The sequence below is a fragment of the Sebastes umbrosus genome, chromosome 1 (genome assembly GCF_015220745.1).
Source record: "Sebastes umbrosus isolate fSebUmb1 chromosome 1, fSebUmb1.pri, whole genome shotgun sequence".
NCBI lineage: Eukaryota > Metazoa > Chordata > Actinopteri > Perciformes > Sebastidae > Sebastes > Sebastes umbrosus.
In genome coordinates, this window is record NC_051269.1 from 4,334,019 (window position 1) to 4,361,059 (window position 27,041).

At 41.3% G+C, this 27,041-nt stretch overlaps 1 protein-coding gene across 25 annotated transcripts in view; it reads left to right on the forward strand.

The window, feature by feature from the left end:
* Window positions 1-27,041, forward strand: part of nfasca (neurofascin homolog (chicken) a) — a 167,193-nt gene that overhangs the window by 113,348 nt on the left and 26,804 nt on the right. For 18 of the 25 annotated variants that reach the window (XR_005206239.1, XR_005206233.1, XR_005206235.1 and 15 more), the window contains 18 exons: window positions 1,105-1,216; window positions 2,382-2,566; window positions 2,664-2,795; window positions 3,848-3,991; window positions 6,024-6,135; window positions 6,657-6,823; window positions 8,128-8,272; window positions 10,287-10,411; window positions 12,444-12,488; window positions 14,175-14,276; window positions 14,852-15,049; window positions 15,448-15,518; window positions 15,966-16,188; window positions 16,385-16,500; window positions 16,679-16,889; window positions 17,334-17,456; window positions 19,682-19,855; window positions 22,507-22,536. Coding sequence is in view for 20 of the 25 variants with exons in the window: in XM_037764635.1 (XP_037620563.1) it covers window positions 1,105-1,216; window positions 2,382-2,566; window positions 2,664-2,795; window positions 3,848-3,991; window positions 6,024-6,135; window positions 6,657-6,823; window positions 8,128-8,272; window positions 10,287-10,411; window positions 12,444-12,488; window positions 14,175-14,276; window positions 14,852-15,049; window positions 15,448-15,518; window positions 15,966-16,188; window positions 16,385-16,500; window positions 16,679-16,889; window positions 17,334-17,456; window positions 19,682-19,855; window positions 22,507-22,536 (2,415 nt within the window). In the remaining 5 variants the exon portion in view is untranslated. The remainder of the gene's footprint in view (window positions 1-1,104; window positions 1,217-2,381; window positions 2,567-2,663; window positions 2,796-3,847; window positions 3,992-6,023; window positions 6,136-6,656; window positions 6,824-8,127; window positions 8,273-10,286; window positions 10,412-12,443; window positions 12,489-14,174; window positions 14,277-14,851; window positions 15,050-15,447; window positions 15,519-15,965; window positions 16,189-16,384; window positions 16,501-16,678; window positions 16,890-17,333; window positions 17,457-19,681; window positions 19,856-22,506; window positions 22,537-27,041) is intronic. The other 7 variants (XM_037764800.1, XM_037764805.1, XM_037764810.1 and 4 more) reach the window with 3 other exon arrangements.

Below are 27,041 nucleotides of genomic sequence, written 5' to 3' on the forward strand. Positions count from 1 at the left end.
AATAGTTAACCTTAACCCTTCCAGGTCAATAGTTAACCTTAACCATTAGGTTGTTAAGTTGAACGTTGTCTGTTGTCACAATACTATATCTGTTTAAAAACGTTTCTCTTTTATGGCTAGCCCAAATGTAGAGTATAAAATACACAAGATTGGTAACATAATATTTGACACTTGTTGTTTTGTCATGAGTGTAGTTAATGTGAAAGTAAGAAAAGGTGAGTTTACACTCAACGACGAGCCTGATTAACATGCCACATACGTTTGGCTGTTGCAATATGCAAACAAAGACAGCACTTGACAGTTTGCTCACATCCAAGACTGCTTAAGTGAACTCACTGTTCATTCATACTGTATATGCTCAAATGTTTTATTCACATTTTGAGTTTGTTCCAACCAACTGTAGCAACACTGATGCTAAACTATCCCTCAATTGTTGTATAAAAGCACTTGTACTGTTAGTATAGGTTTAAAATAGATGTTTATCATACCTCCTCCCTCCCAGTCATTGTACTGTGTGTGTGGATTATAAAAGGCCTTTCAACCTAAAAGCCAACTCCAAACAACACCAATGTTCTGTTCTAAAGGCTCCGGGTTTGGCAAGGCAACCAGCTGCAATGCGAACTGCTGCTTACAGCTTTAGCTAAGCCCTACAGAAAGATTTAACATGGGGTTGAATAATGCCATCAACTATGTGACCTTACATATGCTTCCCTTATCTAATTACAACAAGAGAAACTGGACACGTTTTTATCAGCTGCTTTATATATAAGCTTTTAATGGCAATCTTGTTCCCTTGGCGAACATAAAGCAAGATCAATGACCCAGTTGTTGTCTCTGCATCTCTTAATGTCTTCCTGTGAGACAAGCCAGAGGGTGTTAAACCCATTTAGTGGCCGCTTTGGCCTCACAACAGACTGCAGGGAGAGCCAAAGCCTAGCGGAGATGGAACACAGCCACAAGAATATGATCACAATAATAGTGTTAGACTCACGTGGCAGTGCCTACAAACAGGATGTTTAGCTCCTTGTAGGAATTGAGTCATGGTACAACGATAAACTGTTTGTTTGTGTGTGCATTAACCCCTACCTCGTTCCTCGTCTGCAGGCCGTAAAGTAGTCGAGTCCACACCGACCTTCCTCTCGCCCTCGGGGAGTGAGAGCTCCAAAATGGTGCTACGAGACGAGCAACTGCTGCTGGAGTGTATCGCTGCTGGACTGTGAGTTCTCTCACACACACACAAAAAAACAGTATAGTTCAGACACCAAATGTATTATTTATTTACATTTGAACTAGTTTTGGCCACAAAAGAAGAAGAATTAGACTCGGAATCCCTTTCACTCAATGGGTGCGGCTACACGTTTTGACAAATAAACACAGATCTCAATTAGACGCCGTCATATGGACACATGCTACACATCGGTAGATCGGTTCGATTCTCCACAATTCATTTGTTCGGTTTGTTTTACAGAAAGCATCAGCACCAAAGTATAATTCCTTCAGATTTACCGGCACGGTAAACAAGAGAGACAAAACAAATGTGGTGACTACCTACTTTTGAAGCGGTCATAAATGTGAATATCTTGATTATTTATATTCCTTGAGTCCATAAGGGTCCACCTATCCATTGCCCACTGTCTGCTAACTTTGTTCGTTAAACAATGACAGCACTTTAACTGACATACACCGTTTTGTTGGGTATGCTTGTTTTCATTATCTCGCTGGACTACAAAATAAAAGTGTCACCACCTTTTTCTTTTTAGTTTTCACCCGTTTTCTTTTTCAGTGTGACAAATAAGCTCGTTGCTGACGGGCTGGATCAAATAAATGATTTGTAATCCATATGTTATTTGATAGCCTAATTTGTATACAAGTCATACTGGTTTATATACAGTTAATTAAGTTAATTTTCATCGTATTTGCCATCTTTGCTGAGCGTGAGTTTTGTACGAAAGGAAATAAAAAGCCTGCATATATAGACGCCTGCCCCATAGTCCGGTTGAGTTCAGTGGTGGAAACAAATAAAAGCCCAGGTTATTAATTGAAGTTTTACAGTAAATGATTCAAACTTCCTTTTAGTGGACGTCCCTACAGTGTTGCATGATGGGAGAATACTGTTGGAACTTGGATGTTGAATTAGTTTTCTTCTATCCTTATTAAGCTGTTGCTCAGAGGGATCTTTGTATCTTTCTGCCCTTTCAGTTGTAAATTTAGTAAAGAGGACTTTCTACAAGCTAAAAACATTAAAGACCATTCCAACATATACACGTAGAGTAGTCCTCTCACACATCTGACCAGTGCTGTTTAAAGACACAAGCATCTTTAACTCAGTTTTGCAAAGTGAAACGCAATGTGAAAGTGAGGATTTGTTTCCCCCCTTACAGTCCGACGCCCACTATCAAGTGGTTTAAGAAGGGTGGTGACCTGCCAGGGCGGAAAGTGAAGTTTGAGAACTACAACAAGACCCTGAAGATTATCAACGTGTCGGAGGAGGATGCCGGGGAGTATGTATGCATGGCCAACAATCATTTAGGCAGCATACGCCACTCCATCCTTGTTCAGGTCAAAGGTGAGGCGGTTACAGTGGTTATGTGTTTATGAAGAATATACAACCTTATGTTTGTGTTTGAGTCCATTGTGCTCATGTGACTCCCTATATTCCACAGCGGCTCCTTATTGGCTGGACAAACCTACAAACCTGGTGCTCGCCCCGGATGAGAACGGGCGCCTGGTGTGTCGGGCCAACGGCAACCCTAAACCTAACATCCAATGGCTGATCAACGGACAGCCCATAGACAGTACGTATTCTTTCTTTCTTTGTGTTGAAGTTATATTATTTGATATATAATATTGTGATTATTGGTCACTTGGCATTGCCATTTTTAAATATTACCACATTCGATTACAAAATAGCAGAAAACAGAAACTGTTTGCAAATTGCGCCACTATTTTTCAGAAAATGCCGATCCATTCATTGTATGCTGGTGTTATTGTTAAATAATGGAGGGTGGCTGGCCTCTCCCTTAGAGATAGGGTGAGAAGCTCAGTCATCCGGGAGGGACTCGGAGTAGAGCCGCTACTCCTTTGCGTTGGAAGGAGCCAGCTGAGGTGGTTCGGGCATCTAGTAAGGATGCCCCCCCTCCTGGGCGCCTCCCTAGGGAGGTGTTCCAGGCACGACCAGCTGGTAGGGGGCCACGGGCAAGACCCAGGACTAGGTGGAGAGATTATATCTCCACCTAGTCCTGGGAACGCCTCGGGATCCCCCAGTCAGAGCTGGTTAAAGTGGCCTGGGAAAGGGAAGTTTGGGGTCCCCTGCTGGAGCTGTTGCCCCCGCAACCTGACCCCGGATAAGAGGTTGAAGATGAAATGAGATGAGATGAAATGAGATGAAAGATTTTTGTATTTAAACACAGGAACTTCTACAGGACAGTATAGTTATTGGGACAATTCTCTCACTCCAACAGCTTCATCAGGGTCTTTATGCAGGTTTCCGTCCACTGTCATCCTCTGTTATAACACCAGACATCGTAACATCACCTACCGCAGACTATAATATATCATCTCGTCTAATATATAATCGAATCTCACAAACGCAGGTCTCCTCACGAACAGGTGGTGTTCATCAGATTGAAACGAGCAAATTATGACAAGTTTGTGCAGTCGAGAGCGTTTGGTAAATCTGACTTGGAACTCTCGTACTAACAAGCCTCACCGAAATGTCACGCAAGAGGCTCAGAGTCTTTCAAATAAACCATATGCAATTCGAGAGGTAAACCACTATGCATTCACTATATGTCTTATTATTCCCATGGCTTTCTTACCGTATCTTATTTTCATCTCCCGACCCCAGGCTCTCCCCACAACCCCAGCAGACAGGTGTCCGGCGACACCATCATCTTCCGCTCGGTGCAGATGGGAAGCAGCGGCGTCTACCAGTGCAACGCCTCCAACCAGCACGGCTATCTGCTGGCCAACGCCTTCGTCAGCGTCCTCGGTGAGACACGGAGGGGAGAGGTTGATTTCAAACTGTATACAGAGCAGTAACTAACATCGGCTGAGAGTGTTACACATCCTTCTGTACTGCACCGTACAGTATGACTCAGCTCTTACCCTGAAATCTATATGAGAGTATGAATACAAGGGCTTTTTTGTTTTATGTCCACCAGCATCACCACTGTGACCTCTGAACTTGTGAATTATTTCCTTCAATGCTTAGGAAATTATTACATATATAATGTGAAATTGGAGAATATGGAATGAAATCCTGAATATATATTCAGGGTTCATTCCATATTCTCCAATTTCACATTATATATATAATAATTTGCTAAACGGCATGCCATAATATATATATATATACATATATATGTATATATATATGTATATATATATATATGAAATACTTTTTCTCCATATATATTCTGAAAAAACAAAGTTCGGAAACTTGTGTTTGGTCGATTATTTCTCTGTTGTTACAATGCTAATGGTCATTGTATTTTACATCGTTGGAAAGCCTGTTTATTTACCTTCACAATGATGTCCAACTTGTAAGGATCATGCATTTGTGGGATGAGCAGCACAGCTGATTATGTGGGTAGCGCCCAAGAAAAGTTTGCCAAAATGCTCTGCCAATGGTAAACAGTGTATTCTCATAAGGCTACCAGGAAGCCTGCAATGACTGCCCTTCACCGTCAGGCCCGTTTGCACTGGCGTCGACAACACAGACAATGGAATCTGAACATGTGGGGGAAAGTCATGTTCAATGATGAGTTCAGGTTCTGTCTGCCAAAGTTGGATGGCAGGGTCAAAGTATGGAGACGATGCGGAGAACGCTATGCTGACTGTTGCACCGATGGAGTAAGAGCTTTTGGTGGGGGCAGTGTCATGGTGTGGGGCGGCATCTCCCTCACTGGCAAAACAAGGCTTGTCATCATTGAAGGCCATCTCAATGCAGTGAGATATCGGGATGAGATTCTGCAGCCAGTGGCGATCCCATATCTCCACAATCTGGGACCAAACTTCATCCTCCAAGATGACAACGCTCGCCCCCACAGAGCCAGGGTTATCACAGACTACCTCCACAATGTGGGAGTAGAGAGAATGGAACGGCCTGCCAAGAGTCCACACCTCAACCCAATTCAACACTTGTGGGATCAGCTTGGGCGTGCTGTACGTGTTAGAGTGATCAACACAACCACGTTGGCTGACCTGCAACGAATCCTGGTTGAGGAATGGAACGCCATCCCACAGCAACGTGTGACCAGGTTGGCGACCAGCATGAGGAGGAGGTGCCAGGCTGTTGTGGCTGCGTATGGATCTTCCACTGCTACTGAGGCTCCTGAAGGTGGATTCAATCAATCAATATGTCTTGTTTGTTCCTTGTTACTGATAGAGAGTTCAATCATCCGATCCACCAAACATCTCACAGCACGAGTCAACACCAACAGGAGAATACACTGTTTACCATTGACGGAGCATTTTGGCAAATTTTTCTTGGGCGCTACCCACATAATCAGCTGTGCTGCTCATCCCACAAATACACGATCCTTACAAGTTGGACATCATTGCGAAGGTAAATAAACAGGCTTTCCAACGATGTAAAATACAATGACAATTAGCATTGTAACAACAGAGAAATAATCCATCAAACACAAGTTTCTGAACTTTTTTTCACACAGTACAATCAAAATCTGATTATGTAAAATGTGTGTATTTACTTATACTGGCCTTGTTCTAATGTATGTTGCATTTATTTCATTTTAACAGGAGCTAGCAGTCTTCCATGTCCACTATTATTATTATTATTTTAATTAATATTACTATTATTTACTCTTGATAAGAAAGCAAACATGCTTATCCTAAAATATATTGTGAATAAACTGCTATTCAATTGTAATCAGTTTAATTATATAATAATATTGTTTTGAACTGATCACTGATTAAACCGTTAACACGTCACTTTACATAATGTCCTTGTTAGTGATGAAGTGATAAAGGTGTCATCCACTGTCCTTCTCTCTTTGTAGACATGCGTCCGAGGATGCTGGGCCCTAAGAACCAGCTGATCAAAGTCATCGAGAACAACCGCACCTTCCTGGACTGTCCCTTCTTCGGTTCCCCTCTGCCGGATTTACGCTGGTGAGCAGCGAATGCTTTTATTTACTTAAAGGTCCCATATTAGAAAGTGAGATTGAGAAACTGTGCCTTTAAACGAGCCGCCAGGACTTCCGTAAGGTTGTGATGTCACAACTAGTGCTGCTAATCTCCTTGTAGTTGACACACACACACAGTGAGTCCCCCGGCAGCAGCGACGCTGTGAAGACGGCGACAGAGCAGATGTGTAGGACAGGAAAACGTTGACCAATCAGAGTAGACTGGGGCTTTTTCAGGAGGAGGTGAATACATACATATATTCAGACAGACAGGATGAGAAAAAGAAAGTGTTATTTGTACATTAAAGTGTGCAAACATGTGCTAGTAGAAATCCCAAAATACAAGTATGAACCTGAAAATGAGCATGATCTTTCCCCTTTAAATGTAAAAATGTTGGTTTGGGCATCCTCCTCTGGAAACCCACCCCCATGTGTCCTTGAACAAGACACCTATACCTTATAATTGAATGTACTAGTTCATATTTTCTGTGTTTTCTATGTGTGTAGGTTTAAGAATGGACAGGGCAGTGGGCTGGATGGCGGTCAGTACCGCGTTTACATCAACGGCACTCTAGAGATCAGACGGGCCCGAGCAGAGGACGAGGGCACCTACACCTGCGTGGCCAGCAGCATCCTGGGCAAGGCCGAGAACCAGGTCATCCTGGAGGTCAAAGGTCAGACATTACATCACTGCTGCACTCAGACTTCTGAGCCACGCTGTTCACACTCAGCATCCAGGCGCTGAAAACTAAAGTATATATACTAAAACCTACAAAATGAGATGTCGATATTACATCTTTGTAAGCACGTAACAGGACATCATGTGCAGCCTACATATGCAACAATCTGCACCAACAGGGTTTATGACTTTTTACATGGATGTCAGAATGGTGTGTGAAAGAGGAAAAAATGTATGTGAAATATGAAATCATTTCCTTTCCTTGTGCCAAACAGGAGGCTCTGATGGATTATATTCAAATCTCTTGTGCCTTTAATTCAATTGCCTCAACTTGTGTTTACTGACAGTTAATTTTAAAGGTCCCATATTATAAAAAAGAGAGATTTTCATGTTTTTTTTATTATAAAGCAGGCTGAAGTCCTATATAAATACTTTGAAAGTATCGAAACGCTCAATCCACAGGGAAATACACACAGCCCGTATTCAGAAACTCTGCATTTGAAACAAGCTGTCAGGATTTCTGTCCATTTGTAATGTCACAAATATACAATATTTAGACCCTTTACACAGATTTAAACGTAAACATTCTAAATGTGTCCCAGTTTATTCCTGGTTGCAGTGTATGTGAATGTCATCAGCTGACAGGAAGTACACATGGACCCAAGCTGTTGCCTAGCAGCGCAATTCTGTCGCAATTCTGTCGCAATTCGTCAAAATGCGCTAAAACAGAGCGTTTAAGACAGAGCGTAAATACAGGCATATTCAGGCCGACAGTATGAGGAAAATGCAGTTTTTTTTTTTAACATTACAGCATGTAAACATGTTCTAGTAGAAACACAAAATACAAATATGAACCTGAAAATGAGCATGATATGGGACCTTTAAGTTATTTTATTTGTATTAACTGCATACACTGCAAACAATATTCCCATCCCAGCATTCAAGTTCAATACTGAACTGAAAAAATTTAAAAGAGGGTGAACTAATCTGCCAAGGCGGTGAGATGGCAAATGGAGATCCTCATCTTTATAAAGCACCCCTTAGTTCAATATGATGGAGAAGAATCTTATGTAGAATTTTTCCAGTCCAGTAAGTGGGATGTTCTTATAGTGCACAGACGGTGTACGGAAGAGGGAGATGGAGGGTGGAGGGTTGGATATACATAGCACAGGACTTTAACACTGATGCCATCACATTTATTATAAAACAGATTCGCCGATACAAATACGTTGGGTATGGATGGCTACGTGCGTGTATGTGTGTGTTTACGTGTTCCTCTTCAACCTCACTCCAACTCAGAGCCGACTCGCATACTTCGAGCCCCGGAGCACCAGTCGGCCATCAGGGGCACCTTCGCTCACTTTGACTGCAAGGTGAAGTCGGATCCCAGCCTGCCCGTCACTGTGGCCTGGACAAAGGACGACAAGCCTCTCTACGGATGGAGGTAACAGCACCTACACTGACACCGACTAGCATGTCCAAGACCGATCCAAGCAAAGCTGTCATTTTAACAAGAGTAAATGTTTATCGTTTCCTTTATTTCACTAACCTCAAAGGAACTTAAGATCATTTATATCAAAGGATTATTTGTCTCTGGTTTGTTTGTGGTTAAAGGGACAGTGTGTAGGATTTGTGGTGTGGTTGCAGATTGCAACCAACTGAGTACCCCTCCGCTCAGTCCTCCCTTTTCGGGATCTGCGGTAACGTGAGCCGCCGAATGCAAAACTGTAGTAACGTCGTTGGCCTCGCTCAGAGGCCAACCATACCATAATAACACTACTTTAGGGAGCAACTGAAGTCAGCCGGCGGCCGACGGTGCCACGGTTTTACACTCAGTGGCTCACGTTACCGCAGTTTCACAAGCGTGTCGGAGAACTACAGTGGCCTTCAGGTAACCTAAAAACATGAAAGTCTTTCTGTTAGAGCCAGAGTTTGGTTTGTCCGTTCTGGGCTGCTGTAGAAACATGGCAGAGCAACACGGCAGACTCTGTGTAGAGGACCAGCTGCCTATGTAGATAGGAAGGGCTCATTCTAAGCTAACGAAAACACAACGATTCTTAGTTTCAGGTGATTATACACTAATGAAAACATAGTTATGAATATTATATTCCAATTCTGCATACACGTTGGCCCTTTAAGTGAAATATTAAGATACGATTCTTTTACGTAACCCTCAATGCAACCTGGCTCACGTCACAGTCCCTCCCACACAGGGTTTTTCCTACCAAACTAGCTGGGAATTTGACTTTCTTTTACTCACTTTCATTTTGATATTTAACTGCATTGACAATTCACTTGACGATTCTTAATTGTCTTTTCGTAATTCTCACATACTGCAGTAATTAAAACACCTAAAGCATTGATACATGTTTTTTTATACTTTATGTTTTCCTCTTTTTTTCGAGGTTGTTTTCGTGTATGCAATTTACAGTTGGTAATTACAATAGTTTATAAACCAATTTTTAACTAGTTGAGCTTAGAGACAAACGCATTCAGTACACTAGAGAAAACAATATCAGCATTCAAAATTGAAATAAAATAAATAATAATAATAATAATAATAATAATAATAATAAAAATAAAAATAATACAAAGAGAAAAAAATTAAAATAATAATAATAAACAAAAATGTACACATTTTCTACACATGCAGTCTATTAAATTTGTTTTGGTCAGAAGTTTTTAAGTTTATAGAAGACTATCAAAAAAACCTCTGTATTTAAAAGCAGAGCATATCATACTCGGGAAACCTCCAATTGGTCTCGGTAAAGATGAACGTTACTTATTTAGAATACTCAGAATCACAGCACTGAAGCAAATAACAAAAGAGTGGAAAAAAACTAACCCCCCAGATTTTATAAGAAGGAAAAGTTTAATTCAAGAAGTAAAAGTTATGGAAAAGGGAACTCACAAAATAAGGAATATGGAGGATGTTTTTGAGAAGAGATGGAGTCTGACAGAAGGAAAAATATAGCTACATGAGTACACATGGATTAACACGCATGCACAAATACATATGCCTGGAAGTGACCTTAAGTGATGTATGAAGGCGGACGCATGTGTATGCCCATGTAAACGATATTGCTATATCTCTATAAGCAGATAAGCACATTCATTTTGCTGCTGGAGTATACTTATATAGCAGGGTAATTATGAGGCAAACGTGTTGCCACAAAAATACCCAGAATAATTTGCAGGTAAGGAATCGATGTTTAGCAATAGTGTTATCAGTCAACTCTAAGAGTTATAGCAAACAACAGAAACACAAGCTGTCTTCGAGAGGAAATAAAGCTGAAACGTGTCCGACAATGAGAGATCCCACTTTTGTATCATTTGTACACTTCAGGGTTATTTGATTTTAGAATTGACTTATTCCTTCTATACAGATGTCAGCTCAAGTATAAACTCTAAATATAGATGCATAACAAGCAATTCCTCCTTGTCTGTTGGTCTCCCAGGGTGAAGAAGAACGAGGACTCGCTAGTCATCTACAATGTGAACGAGGGCGACGAGGGAACGTACAGCTGCACCGTTAAATCAGAGATAGACCAGGACTCAGCCTCGGCCCGCCTCACTGTGTTAGGTACACTCACATACACAACAGTGCTGGAGCATACCGTAGATTTAGTTTGAATACACAATAGGAGTTATCAAATATGTCATAGTTTAAACTTGAAATAATCTATCACACAGTGTCAGCGGATGTATTTTGCATTTAAAACTATTTTCTGTGTAGGAACTATTCACTACAGTCCGAGTAAGGGTTAAATCAGCAGCAACTGGACTTGGTTTAGATTCTTGAAGAGGTTTCACTTTTCATCCAAGAAGCTTCTTCAGTTCTGGCTGAATGGCAGGAGAACCCAGGAATTTAACCTCCGTGGGGTCGTGAGCAGGATACTAGAAACCACTCAGTACATTGGTGCTCCTCTAGAGGTGTGACCACTGTAGTTATGGGTCATTAGAGTCAGCTGATACCAGGTGTGAATGACTGTCACATGGGTCGGATTCCTGGGTTCCCCTACCATTCAGCCAGAACTGAAGAAGCTTCTTGGATGAGAAGGGAAATGTCTTCAAGAATCTAAACCAATAAGTCCAGTTGCTGCTGATTTAACCCTTACTCGGATACCATGACCTGGATGACTGAGAATTGTACTATATACTATATATAATATATTAATGCTTTTTATATTTTCTCATTCCGATACTCTTTAAATATTTACTGTGAATGTCTTCAGTTTTTCTTGACTCTGTATTATTTTTCAGCTCTATGTCTTCAAATGGAAATCATGCATGTCTTGTTGTTGCTGCAATTTACTAAAATGTAACTCTACCTACTCCCACTGATTCAACAGTTTGCATGCAGCGTAGCAACATGCCGTAGTGCTGTGCTGTAGTGAAGCTAAATTGTAGACTCAGTTTGAACATCCTGGGGACCATTGTTTGGACATTTGAGACTTTCATTAATGACAATGAGCCACAAGAATAAGCCGCTGTTATTTGGCTTGTCATTCAACAGATGTTACGCTTTTTTGAGAAATGACTCAAAATTCCACTTTTTGGCTTCACAGAGTGCAAAAGTCTCAAATGTAAATATGATGATTACATGATTGTCTCAAACTTACCATGGCGTATTGGGGCCATTGTTAGTAAAAAAACAAAACGGAGCCGGGGAAGGGGGGGATATTCCACCCCCCAAAAAAAAAAAAAAAAAAACTCAGAATTTCTGATATTAAAGACGTAATTTCACGAGAAAAAACTTGGATATTCTCAGAGATTTAAGTCACGAATTTACGTGGAGAAAAAAAAACTTTTTTTTTGGTCGAGGAACCACATGGCTTGACGTTGCAAGGTTGGATAAACCTCATCACATTGCGATCAAGCCAGCCGTCACTCGCATCTCCGTGGTCAAATCAGCCGACGCTAAAATTGTAGTTTACCTATATAGTATACTGACTATATAGCCCTACTAACATTAATAGTAAATGCATTCAGACGGCCCAGATGGAGCTGACAGGGAGAGCTAGCGATGGACTTGGTGAGGTTAGCGGAAGGATATATGTGTGACTACGTCTGGTTTTCAAAAGAAGGTGGTAACATAAAAAATACATATATGGAAATAAGGTTAATCAGATTATATTCACAAGAAGTATAAACATGTTTCATGTCCCTTATGAATAAAAGAATAAATAAATAAAAGAAAATACCACTAAATTGTGAGGAAAATGTCTTTATTCTTTGATTTTTGGAGTGCTGGAAACCCTTACAATGACTGATACATTTGAGTTGAGGACATCTGAGACTACATACTGCATCAGTTTAGAGATATGCAATGTCTTTTTTTATAGCACCTCAAGTATTCAGAACCTCAAAGAATATCTGAGTTTTTTCTCACCTCCTTCCCCCGGCTCCGTAATTTATATATTTTCTTTTTACCTACATTGACCCTAATACGCCGTCGTACAAACTGGAGCTTAGTGAAGCTGACTTATATTAATTCAATGTATACTAAATGACATGTTAACCATTGTGCTCCCTTGCTGTTGTCTAGTTGATAGACTAACATGTGAACTCTAACCTTTATACCCACTTCCTGGTCCTTGACCCCTGCCCCACAGAGGAAGCCTCCCTCAACCCCTCAGTCTCTAGTGCCTTGCCTCCAGGTAACACACGGCTCAGGTGGAAATCTGTCTTTTTCTTTTTTTTGTCCTGTCCTCATTTGTTTCCTATTTATTTTGTCTTCTTATTGTTTTACTTTTGTTCTGTCTAACCTTCTGCTGTATTACAACATTTATATGAATATGTGCCAAAGATGATTGTCTCCATATATGTTTGAGAGGAGAGACGTGTTTTTAATACAGAGTGGATTTTTACATGCATGCACCACAATCCATCCTGTCAAGTCATTTCATCTCATAGTAAGTCTGAAAATGTTGGTCCAGATTGGTCATAATGTCCAGTTTGGAAACATATTTCCACACAGTTGTTTGTTGATGGCATTAGTAGAGTAGTTTTTCTCATTTTGACCTCATTTCACTGGGCGATATATTTACGATTTCCTGAAACAAGTCAAACTGCTGATTTTGACGGTCCTGCACAGCAATCTTAGGTGGCGGAGCCGGAAAATCAAGAACCCTCAATTCCACCAATTTACCAACTAGTTGAGCCTTAAGCTCCCTTTTTAACAAGTGTTTGGAGAAAGAGATCTGGAAGCGGTTGGCAATAATTAGCAAGTCATCTTTGCGACAATTATCAAATTGTTCCCATGTGGGATGAGCAACGAACTGTTCCAGGTTAAACAGAGCCATGAACCAATCAATAATTAGGTCACCACAGAGAAAATTATGGTGATTGTCCACAAACAATTTCACAACTACTGTTAATCTCGGGAATTAATTACAAGATCCTGGACGAGCCCCCCATTTATGTTACGTCCCAGCCAGGTGTAGGGGTAATGGAAGCAACATAAGCCGATGTAGTCAGGCGTAAAGTAGCCGTTTATTGTCAAATGCACAATAAATTAAAGCAAAACAGGCAGGCAATCAACAAACACGGTGCAGCAAACAAAAGCGAACACAAAAGTGTGTTGGTATGGAAAAACAACTCAAGAATGGGCTCTAGATGGCGCCGAAATCGATAAATGAATAAAACAAAAGAGCTACAAACTAGAACTTAAAATCACAGCTAAGCTGGCAAACAATTAGATATGAACAAGAAAATAAAACCCCACTCCAACTACTCTCAGGATAATAAAACAAAATACACCAATGGCAGCCACCCGCTTACCTAATGTTTTAAACAGAAAATATCTAGTCAAAATGTACACAGCAATATGTGTCCTAATAAACTAATCTAATCCCTAGCCCAGTCCCAAACAAGTTACAAATGCTTCTAGGTTCTAAACAAACAACACACAAATTACAAATACTAGCAAGGTAGTAGTTTAGACAGATTCACCAATCAACAAATAAGCGGGTGGACTGATCAATGGATGATCAATGGATGATCACAGCCATCCCTGCCGTTCATCTCCGGGCGGTGACATCACATGCAGCTTGGAAACCTGCAAAGATAGTTAGTGATAGGAAGACCTACCACTCTGATTCATTTTGAACTTGTAAAACTTACGGCACCAGTAACAGAACCTCACAGTGAACTGTGAGGAGATTTGGTTTGATTGGAGGTGCTATTGGGCGGTGTATCTTAACCTAAGATTGATTGGCTGATTACATTGTACAGTATGAGTGACGAGTGTTTTGCAGCATGTCTATGGTCGTGTGTACGTGTGCGTGTGTGTGTGTATGTGTTTTTCCATGTCTCACTTCAGGTTATTCCCTGTTTCTCCGCAGACCGTCCAGACCCTCCCGTGGAATTGGATCTGTCAGACCCCGCAGCCCGCAGCATTCGCCTCACCTGGATCCCCGGAGTCGACAACAGGAGCCCGATCACAGGTCCGTACACACACATGCTCCTCACTTGTCCTGCACACCCTGGACGGGATTATATTACACTTGAATTATTACATTTCTCTCTAAATTTGTCTTCACGAGCATAGTCGGAGCCTGATTTGCGTATGTGAAAGCGTTGCAGCTTCTGATATGATAGTGTCCTGACGTAGTGTAGCAGTAAAGTGCATCCTGTAAGGAGAGCTAAAGAGATGACATGGTAGAGTCTGTCTCAGGTCACCAAGCTCGGGAAAGAAATGCTAATGGTGGAATGCTGAAATAGAAATACTCATTACTGAAGAAATGAGGTACATTTTGAGGCCGTAATTAGGGAACCATCTGAGAAGCGTGAGGCCTATTACTTATAGAGTGATCATTACAATCTGTATTTATAGGAAGATTTGTAAAATGAACGTAACAGGCTCATTAAACATAAGAGGATATAAGGGGGATGAAATGACATAACATGAGAATATAATGAACCTGCTGAACCCCTTCGAGGACTACAAGACACCCGCTAGATGTCCTCTGCTTTAAAACCCATGGTCTGCTTTTCTCATGCCAGTTGTGTGTCTCTGCAGAATTCCTGGTCCAGTTCGAGGAGAACCGCTGGGAACCGGGCAGGTGGAAGAACCTGTCCTCTTACCCCGGAGACCTGAACTCTGTCCTCCTGCAGCTCGACCCCTTCGCCAACTACCAGTTCAGGGTCATCGCCATTAACTCAGTGGGCCAGAGTGAGCCCAGCCGCCCCTCGCCACGGTTCCTCACCAGCGCAGCCGGTGAGGAACACCACACACACACACACACACACACACACACACACACTCTCAGATCACATCACATAGAACTTTTAGTTTAAGTTGTTGTCTCCTAGCTGGAGCCACTTCTTATCTTATCTTATGCTTAAAATAAACACTCAGGGAAAAATCTAAATAGGAAAAAAACTAAACAATGGAATTGTTGATCTAATGAAAGAATACATTCTAAACACATTGGTATGGGGGTTCTATGAAATGATTGCATGGACTGGATGTGTAGGCTCAGCCCCGTGCTTTAAGGGGAAAGTAGTACTGAGTCAAAGACTATCGGCCAGTAAGCCAACTCTGTACCTGCGGACATGGGGGTTGTTGGAGTTGAAGTTGTTTAATATAAGTGCATTTTGTTCTGTTAAAACCAGCCCCAGATGCCATTCCCAAAGGTCTAAGAGGATGGGGATCCAAGAAGGACAATATGGAGATCACCTGGGAGGTAAGACATGTACAAGTGTGGCGGCTGTGGCTCAGAGGGTAGAGCAGGTCGTCCACCAATCGGAAGGTCGGTGGTTTGATCCCTGGCTCCTCCTTGAGCTAGACACTTAACCCCAAATTGTTCCAAATGAGTATTGAGTATGTCTGAATGAGTATTTAGATTAGATCTTGATGGGCAAAGTTGGCGCAGCCTCTGCGTGTGTGACATGTAGTGTGAATTGCTTTGAGTGGTCGGAAGACTAGAAAAGCGCAATAGAAACGCAAGTTTACCATTTACAAGACAGGAAATTACAACTTGTAAGACTCCTGTTAAATTCAGTGCCTGTTGTAAATAATGACAATGAATGCAAGAGTGTAAGAATGTAAGAGTTCAAACCACCACAACGCTGGTGGTTTGAACTCTTACTTTCAGCCAGTGTGCATTCACAGTGTTGTTGTTTTTCTCCAGCCTCTGCTTGATCTGGAGAGGAATGGCCCAAACCTGCACTACAACGTTTGGTGGAGACGGAAGGATTCGGGAGAGGAGTGGAGCAACGTGACCACCGTGGGGCCCAAACACGTCATCCACGACACAGAAACCTACGTGCCTTACGAGGTCAAAGTCCAGGCCAGGAATAAGTTTGGACGAGGGCCTGAGTCTAATGTGGTCGTCGGATACTCTGGAGAGGACAGTAAGTAGACACAGTCTGTGAAAGCCAATAACAACATTGATTTTTTGGACCAAAGCTGGAAGATATTTGGTGTTATATTCATATTTATGATATGATTCATCAACAAGAGCACCACTGAGGGAATTTCCTCTTATTCCTGCATAAACAGAACTGAACCTTTCTAACTATTCACACATACCGTGTCCCTTTTATTTAGAGCCCACCGACGCTCCCACTGACCTGCGGGTGGCAAAGGTTGACAGCAGAAAGGCGAACATGCACTGGAAGCCAGTCGACCTGAGCTCTGTCCAGGGAGAGTTCAAGGAGTACAGAGTGAGACTGGCTGTGTTTTTTGTTTTTAATGATGATGAACCGACTGCAGACCTGGTCTAAAAATAGACTCTGATTCTCAGTTTCTGCCTAATTTGTCTGGTTTAATTAATCTCCCCACTCCTCCTCTGCACTTCTTACCCATTCTTAATAACCCTTTCCCTCCCCGTCTACCTCCCAGTTGTACTACTGGCGTGAGTCCAGTCTGGTTCCGGGTCTGGTGGTCAGCAAGGAGAAGAAGACCAAAGGTTTCTACAGCATCGTCGCCGAGCCGTCCGGCACCCTCAGCGACCTGGTGCCCTACTCCAAATACAAGATGTTCATGGTTGTGGCCAACAACGCCTTTGAGGGTCCACCCAGCAACACGGTGGAAATCACTACCAAGGAGGGAGGTGAGGACGCACGCGGCCCCTCGCAACTTAGATATTACATCCAAGAGAGGCTGACATCTCACGTAGTTTCACAAGTGTTTTTACAGACACACTTTTTAATATACAGAATCACGACAGCACATACAGGTTTCTAATAGGGATGGGCACTCCAAGAAAAATTATTATTTTCAGAACTAATCAGTAATGGATCGCTGTCGGGTTGTAAAGACCATTTCAACAGACCATATAACAAATAGTGGATACTGGAGAACAACGTCAACCCTGCCTTTAAAGACTATTCGAAAAATCAAAAATCATGACCCATCCTTAGTTTCTAAAGGGGCATTTTGTATGCAGGTGTAGTGCTTAGTGCTTCCTGCCATGTTTGTCACTCTTGTTTCCTCTCTTCACGTGTTTGTGTGTGTGTGTGTGTGTGTGTGTGTGTGTGTGTGTGTGTGTTTGTAGTGCCAGATGCTCCGAGGTTTTTCAGGATTAAACGGAGAAGTTTTGACACACTCAACCTCGAATGGGACAAACCTCTGGAGCCCAACGGCATTCTGATTGGATACCAGCTCAAGTACCAAGCAGGTGAGCTGCTCTGATAGTATTCACAGATACGTCCAAACTTTCAGGCAGAAAGCATGTTTCATTTGGTGCTTCTACTCGGAGATGATTTACTTAACAGTATGAGCTTCATAAGCAGGGCTGACAACCGTCTCGCATTGACTGCGATCTACACTTTTCACACGTCCATTTCCTCACACGGTGACAAACAAATCCAAGAAAAGAGGACACTAACAACGCACGGACAGACGAGACGGAGTAGCACAATGCAACAGCAGCATCGTAAAACTCTGCGACAAGCTTGGATTTTGATGCACGTCTATTCATGCTGTTACAGCACCGTTACTTGGAATGCCCAAAAAGGATGAAGAAAGACTCACATTACAGCAATAATCTCTCACATTTTATATATCAAATAAAACTGTTAGCAAAGAAGTCCTGATTTGATAAAACGGTTTCCATATTTGGTAAATATGCTGAGAAGCACAATGGATTTGTGCTCAAAATGTTCCTATGAACATATAAAAGTAGCCTGACTGCACACTACTGTACAGGGGAAAGTCAGTTCAAATGATGTTGTAGAACATTGAAAATGTCTTCAATTTAAACTCTCATAAATTAAAGAAATAAATGTTTTCCCTTCAGAGGTTTGCATAAAAAAATCCAGAATAGGTTTGTTGAAAATTCCAATGGAGTCATGTTCAGAAAGACGCTGACTTTGACCAATTTGAAGTTATTTTACTGGACAGTTTGTTTGCCTCTGAGCCGGCGGCAGCCGTAGCCGGAGGCTTTATGTTTCAGGTTGTCCGTCTGTCCATCCGTCCGTCCATCCGTCCGTCCCGTTCTCGTGAACGCGATATCTCAGGAACATCTTGAAGGAATTTCTTCAAATTTGACACAAACGTCCACTTGGACTCAAGAATGAACTGATTAGATTTTGGTGGTCAAAGGTCAAGGTCACTGTGACCTCACAAAACACGTTTTTGGCCGCAACTCAAGAATTTATATGTTAATTATGACAATTTCACACAAATGTCTACATGATAAAATGATGTAGTGATGACATTCTGGACAGACATGGATGTAAACGGAGGCCTGCAACCTCAAGGCGGTAATTCTAGTTTTGTTTTTTTATGTTTTATTTAAAGGGAAAATCCCCTCACAATACCTTACAATACATCAAAACATCCTCACGTTTAAACTCTCATAAAATGGTTTCCTTCAGAGATTCGCTGAAGTTCAGTGTAATCCTGTTCGGGATGACCTTGACTATGACTAGGTGAAATCTGAAGTTATGTTACTATCTCACTCCAAACTAAAATGAAGAGTTGGCAGCCCTGGTAGAAGTGTTTGTGAGACACAGGGCAGCAAAATGAATGAACACACAGTCAGATAGACTTGAACCAAACCAGTTTAACCCTGTTATCTTAAAGGTCCCATATCATGCTCATTTTCAGGTTCATACTTGTATTTTGTGTTTCTACTAGAACATGTTTACATGCTGTAATGTTAAAAAAAAACTTTATTTTCCTCATACTGTCGGCCTGAATATGCCTGTATTTACCCTCTGTCTTAAACGCTCTATTTTAGCACATTTTGACGGAATTGCGATGGAATTGCAACAGATTTGTGTTGCTAGGCAATAGCTTGGGTCCATGTGTACTTCCTGTCAGCTGATGACATTCACATACACTGCAACCAGTAAATAAACTGGGACACATTTAGAATGTTTACGTTTAAAACTGTGTAAAGGGTCTAAATATTGTATATTTGTGACATCACAAATGGACAAAAATCCTGACAGCTTGTTTCAAATGTAGAGTTTCTGAATACGAGCTGTGTGTATTTCCCTGTGGATTGAACGTTTCGATACTTTCACAGTATTTATATAGGACTTAAGCCTGTTTTATAATAAAAAAAAATAATAATGAAAATCTCACTTTTTTATAATATGGGACCTTTAACCATTTATTTAGACGTGAAAATGAAGGTGAATACACTCAAAATGTCGGTGCTTTGCATTGTGTAAAGTAGGTCAAAGGGGAAGCAGGAAGTAGCTCTGAAGGATCTAATGGACTTTGGTAATAATAAAGTTTAGTTTAGTAAAATGCTGTCGGTTCATAGTTACCTGGCTAGCACTCTGCTGCAGTGCCCAACGTCCCCCATGACATGATTTGGGAATTATTCTGAAAGCAAGCCAACCCATCTGTCCTCTTCTGTCATTCTTCTGTGGATGTGTGCGTGTGCAGTCAATGGCTCCAGGGTTGGTCGTCTCCAGTTGGAGAGTTTCCCTCCTAATGTGACAGAGTTCAGCGTCCGCCTGCCGGACCGATCCATCCGCTACAAGTTCTTCCTGTCGGCGCTCACCCAGGTGGGAGCAGGGGAGGTCTTTGCTGAGGAGTCCCCACACTTCGCCAATGAAGGTGAGTGTTTCTACATGTGACAATTTGTTTCCAAAAAAAAATCTCTCCCATTCAGTGCTTCCAAAATAAGGGTCGTGTCTAGAAGGGAGCCTGCGAATTGCAAAATCTGAGCTGAGATCTGCAGAAACTTGCAAAAACTCGCTGCCCGACGACTTATCCTAACCTTAACTATTCAAGGTCAATACCTAACCTTAAATATCTTATGAGGGCTTCTCCAGTTTGCTGGTTCCTCTCTAGCTACTACCCAAACAATTTTATTCTTGAGGGAGAAAATGCATCGGAAACACTAAAACTCACCATCAAAAAACACATTTAATAGTTGATTATTTTTGGTTCATAAGAGCCAACAAAAGTCACTCAGACTCAATCAAACTGTAAATTATTACCTACTATTACTGTATATGTTTTAGCCATTGATTTTTGATTTGTATTAAACAATAAGGATAAGGCAATAATCTATATTATTCTTATCGTCAACACATACCCTGAAACCAATAATTGATTGCCAAAGCCGGATACATCTAATTCCTCAATCATAGACGATTATAAACATCAATATTTCTTCCTGTTTAAGTAACGTAACAGCTGTCCAGCTGTTGTAGAAAAGGACTGGGCCTGACAGGGTTGAGAGTCAGTAATAATAATAATATAGAATATTCTTATCCTTTAACACATTTCACTACACTAATCAACTTGAAAACCTGAAATAGGTACGAGTTTTTAGAAGTTCAACAGGATCATTTCTGACCCAGTTTATCGTTAGAGTTACTGGACTTGTCCCTTAGTGTGTCTAGCATTGTTTCCCAACATGGTGCTGAACCTTCACTCTGCTGTAATTACACTGTTTCCAGCCCCTTCTCTCTGCATGGGAACTAGGTTGGTTTGATAGTTTGTCTACATTGTGAGAATGTAGTTGTGTGAATCACTGGAACTGGTGTGTGTGTGTGTGTGTGTGTGTGTGTGTGTGTGTGTGTGTGTGTGTGTGTGTGTGTGTGTGAGAGAGACAGAAACAGAAATAGAAAGGGAGTGAGGTCGTAGCCCTTTAGTGAACACAGGCCTCTTTGTTGGGGTATCAGATGGAGAAAGAACTGGTCTCTCTCTGATAGATGATATTATCAGCACACCAACCTTGTGACACACACACACACAAAGACACACAGCTGGATCAGAAGATGAGAATCTGACAGGCTGTTTAATTAAAGGGTTGGTTCCCCCAGATTGTTTAGAGGAGTGGTTCTCAAACTCTGGTACACATACCACTGGTGGTACGCGTGCTCTCTCTAGTGGTACGTGGAGGAATCTCTGACTATTGTTTCCTCTGTATTGATGCTTTCCCACAGTTACGCTGCACAATGATGCATACGCACGCTGTATCATGTTTCAGTTTGTTTAGGACCGGAGACACGGCGGAGAGAAAAAAAAGCGCTCAACAGCGTGGCGCTACTAAACCTGAGGGGGCCCACCCTATTTTTCCCTGATAAAGCGACACTGTGAACAACAAATCTGTGTTGAAATCAGCAGGAGGACAGTTAGTGACATAAGCTGTTAGCAGCCGGTGGGCAGCACATTCCTGACTGGCTAAATACCAGAGATACGAACGTTAACGGAGGTGCCATTGAGTTATTGTTATGAGGCGTTCAAAGTCGGGAAAAATTACTATTGGATGAAGGTAAATTGCAACGTTATCATGATGTGTTCAAATGTAATCTTCGCAAAATGTAGTTTTTGGTGAGAAACTTGAATAAATCCAGTTGTTTGAAGAAGATATTTTCACATCAATATAAAACAGATATTAGAGAGAGAATTATGACTTGTTTAACTTCCTAACACTAGCTCTAAGCAGCTTGCCAAGATTGTTTCTAATCAAAGCAAATATTTAAATATTCATAATCATTAGAATTGTGTGTTTTTATGCAAACAACCACTATAGATGACAATAACAAAGTACAGTTCAGTACTGTGTACAGTACCATCACTGCCCTAAAAAATAGGGCTTTTTGGACCTCCAGTGCATGTATTTATATTTGGGCATGCTGGGGGATTTTCTGTTTTGTCTCTCAGTCAGTCAAAACTTTTGCAGATAATGTAATTTTTCTTAATAATATTCTGTTTGGAGTGACTTTCAGTATAATAAATCTTGAAAAATAAGTGCGCAGTATTTTTTCTATAAATTAATGTAGTGATAAAATAGAGGTTACGTCTGACAGAATTTGTTTGGCCCCCGGCAACAATCTGGGTTTCTCATGTAACCCCCCAGGAAAAATAAAAATTCAAATATTTTCTGAGGTGGTACGTGGTGTAAAAAGTTTGAGAACCATTGGTCTAGTGGTATCTACACATTATCCTATGTGTCTTAGAATTCATTTTCCACTCCAATACAATGGAGGTGCTGCTCACACAACCACAATTCAATTTGAAAAATTCAACATCTCCAAGTGATTCACAACTTTCATCAGGACATTTCCTTCAGTAGAAAGCACAGTTCCAATGTAAAGTTTGACAGAGGCAGATATCTCAGAACTGTAACAGATTGCATACCTGGTATACCTTTAGTAGTGGTAAGTGAGAACATCTGTTGAACCGACCTTCCAGCTGCTGTCGTTCTTACACCTCTCCCTCTCTCCTGTCTCCACTTCTCTTTTTGTCGACAGACAACTTTACTGACTCTACAGGTTTAATAGGTATGGGGAATGAGAAGCACAGCCTGCCTGTCGCCTTTCCCCACCCCACCCACCCCAACCCTCCATATCTGTCTCTCTATCTGTTCATCTTAACACTAAAGCAGCAGTGCAGTCCACCTTCATTGTATTATCCACTAAAGTGCAGTTCTACCATCACCCTGCAGCTCACACTGGTGGGCAGCAGAGGGAGTTGCTAAACTAGCTATAACCCCACTGGGAAGACAGAGATATGTCTCATTGTTCATCAGTAAATTATCATTACATGAACCTTAAGACATACAGTATGTCTACATATGATAAGATAGCTATGAAATTGGCTTTTTCAATGACCAATTTTTTATCATTTTTTTTAACATTGACAATAAAATCTTCAAGGCACAATCCATAATCCAAGTTCTGCTATCACTATATTGAGTGACAGATCTTCTAAAACAGCTGTTAACGCCACAATGACCATGATGACAACACAAAGTTATTAATAATTTCTGAAACTGTAAAATATTTGACAAAAGAAGACTGAATTTCCTCAGTTATTATCATGATGAATCTGTTGATATGCACGCTCAGTAGTTATGCAAATATACAATATATATATATATATCATTATATATAATTATTATTATTTTATATTAGGGCTGTCAGTCGCTTCAAATATTTAATCGCGATTATTCACAAATTAATCACCCATTTTTTTTTCATTCAAAATGTATCTTAAAGGGAGATTAGTCAAGTATTTAATACTCTATCAACATGGGAGTGTGCAAATATGCTGCTTTATGAATATATATATATATATATATATATATATTATTGGAAATCAATTAACAACACAAAACAATGACAGATATTGTCCAGAAACCCTCACAGGTACTGCATTTAGCATAAAACAATATGCTCAAATCATAACATGCAAACTGCAGCCCAACAGGCAACAACAGCTGTCAGTGTGTCAGTGGGCTGACTTGACTATGACTTGCCCCCAAACTGCATGTGATTATCATAAAGTGGGCATGTCTGTAAAGGGGAGACTCGTGGGTACCCATACAACCCATTTACATTCACATATCTGGAGGTCAGAGGTCAAGGGACCCCTTTGAATAATGACCTTGCCTGTTTTTCCTCACCAAAATGTAGCATAAGTTTGGAGCGTTATTTAACTTCCTTTGCGACAAGCTAGTGTGACATGACATATATACTGGTATCTTAACTCTAGCTTTAAATCTGAGCCCGCTACAACCTACAAATCATAAGTGGCGTAAATACGTTAAAGAAATTAGTGGCATTAAAATGAATTTGCATTATTATCACGTTAACTTTGACAGCCCTAATTATTATACAGATATTATTTTTTATTATTTTCTGTATATTAGGGATAAAATCATACGAGCTGCTTAGCTTTCCATTACAACAGAGCCAACTCCATGTGCTGATGAAGACTGTGTGATACGACTGAAAGGTCAGATAAATGTGGACCCTTTAGTCGGTTTGTCAAACTATTTCCAATTCAGGAATTAACTTTTGTGAACAGATGAGAGGGTGATAGTTAAATGACCAAATCAATCACATAAAACTAGAGAAAAAAAACTCTCTCATAGCCAGACCTGTCTCCTCAGCGCCGTGTCAGAAAAAAACGCTCTGGCTTGTTTGTTATTTCTTTAAACTATTCGTCTAGGACGGCACTAAGCACAGGATCTACCTTAATAAATAGATAGTGGAAGAGGAGGAGAACGCTGCGTGGTATACCCACCGTCTACATCCGCTGAGTCAGACTACATGAGACTGCAACTAATAGTTATTTTAGTCATTGATTCATGTTTTGTTTCTGATTTAGATTATCTTAAAATCATCTTAAAATGTCAAAAGAAATGATACCCAGCCCTCCAGGAATATTTTTCCTAGTCTGTCGAAAGCAACTGTCAAAATCCAAACGAAAAAGTGATATGAAAACAGACAAAAAGGTCTAAAGCTCTAAGTAAACTTATTATTGGGCTGAACTGCTGTCTACGCCATATTTTCTGTCTTTTGTCATCTGTCTGCCTCTCCTCATCTCTCCATCCTCCCCCCCTGTGTGCAACGCTGCTGTTTGTCTGCTGCAGTGTGCTGTCAGGGATTGAAGAAGCCCACTCGGCATTCTCACCGTTGGCTTTGAATAGTAGTCTGTGATTCACACGTTCAGTGAGTGAAACACACAGAACCAGTTTCACACTTTCTCAAATATTTGGCATCATATTCAAATAGATGGTCCCTCGTGATCAGGACACACGCCCTGATAGCCGCTGTAGCGTCCTCCTTCAAGCCATTTGCATTCATGTTGACCTTTAATCTTCGGATTTCTGAACCAATCCCTGATGGCGCACCTTTACTATGCAATCTCACTGCATCAGCTGCCTCTTCCTGTCTGCCATGAGACATAAGTTAGCCTTGTGTAGCAACTAAAGTGTTTTGATCAGTCATTGTCATTGGATACAATGTCATGATGCTGCTTTGGGAGTGTGTGTGTGGGATGGGAGGATTTCATCAAGATGTCAAGTCGGGGGGAAACATTCTGATGAATGTTGTGACTTGATGAGCGTGCCGGGGATGACAAACAATCTCATCAGCAGTTTCCATACTCACTCACCGGCTTGATCGTCTCGCTTCTGAGCTTTTTTTCAAAAGTCATGTCACTCTGCCATCTTCACTCATCGCTTCTGTTCACCTAGTCAGTTGTACTTATAGTACTGAGGATTACAGGTAAGGTGGCTGGAAGCTTCTGGGCTGAACTGGCCTACCTCACTGGGCTGTAATGGCTTGTTTCCATCATCCTGTCCTACTTTTCTCTTTCCCTCGCACGGTGGTTTGAGGGCATGCTTGTCATCCGGCCTGGTGATACAAGCATGTTGGCTGGAGTTTTTGGGGTTGTTTGTTGAGGGTGTGGGGGGGGGGGGGGGGGGGGGGGGGGGCATCAGTAGCAGGACGCTTTGCTGGCTGCAGATGACCTCAACTTTAAGGTACAGTAGGAGTGGACAACATTTAAAGTGGAGAAGGATGTGCTGGTTCCCAACCTGACCCCCACCAGAGGGCACCATAGTGTCACAAAAGTAGAATGAGTAACGGGCAGTTACAAGGACTGTCTTCAGAGTTTCTACTGTAATGACAGACACTGGATGTAATGTGACATAACACTACATTAAATGTGTTTTGTGTGTCTTTTTTTTTCAGTGATGTGTGTGTGAAAGAGGTGTCTGTAAAGGGGTGAAGGGGGGACTGTAGAAGTGTATTACTTCAGGTCCTCCTGGTCAATAGTTGGGGAACTTGTGTGAGACAGATTTAAGAAAAGAAAAAGAGGGGTCAAAATGGAAGCAGCAGAGTTTTAGAGATATCTTGGCTTTTAGATCCCAGTATTGGAAAAATGCTGGATCCTACATTTCCCATAATGCATCCAATAGCGTCATTTTTCTTTGACCCACGTATTTCAAACTCCATGGCCCCCAGTTTGTAACACCGTTTTTTTGCTATAAATTGGTTTTCTTTAAAGCATCAGTAGACCAGATTGGAGCAAATATGATTAAAAAAATATATTTTTATAAAACGGTTGCTATATGGTGACAGTAGTACATGAAACAGGTAACCTGAAAAAAATAATGTGCCTCTGTGTCCTCTGGTGCTCCTAACGGCATCTGCAAGATTTCACAGACCGGAGCAGTAAGAGCTGATCTGAGGACTGCTGTCCAGCTGCCGTCTATTAGAGCCGGCTGTCAATCACTCGCCAACTTCGACCAAACGGTGAAACTAGGCAGCGCTGATCAAATATGAATCAATATTATGTTACGTTAATGCTTATTTCTCTCCTCAGATGTTTTCAGAATCATCTTGTAGTGCACGGTTTAGCTGTAAAATGAGAAATCTGATGAAGGAACGCCAAGTTCTGGTCACATGACCGGAGCACAGCCAATAGGAATGCTCTCTCAAAGAAATGACCTGTGATTGGTCAAAGTCTCCCGTCATGGGCTAGATTTTCTAAAGCCTGAAAACAGAGCCATGAGGAGGAGCAGAAGTCTAGTTTTCTCTCAGAACACTTGAATTACAATATGCTGAAAGGTTACTATGGGATTTTTGCCCAATGATGCCAAAAATATACTGACTACTGACACTTATAGTCCAAGCCGAGGTAACTTCGGATGACATCATCAGCACCGAGGTAAACCTTGATGACATTAGATGATTTTACAAAGTGCAGTCAATTCAAACCACGTTTCTGTGGCTCCTCCTCACAGGCTGAGTAGAACTTCCCATCATGAGTAAACTGACCTCAGGCAGTGGGGTGCCCCTTTAAATGTGACAAAAGTACTTGATGAAATAAAAAATAAGGTTACCAGTTTGGAGTTCTCCAAACCAGCTCTTATTAAATACAGTACATTTGCATCCCGTTCAAAGAAACCAGTGTGACAGGCATGCTGTAATATCAGCGTCTGTCCTCTCGGTGGCGGTGGAATCTAAGTCTGTGCAGGACAACGATGAAGTAG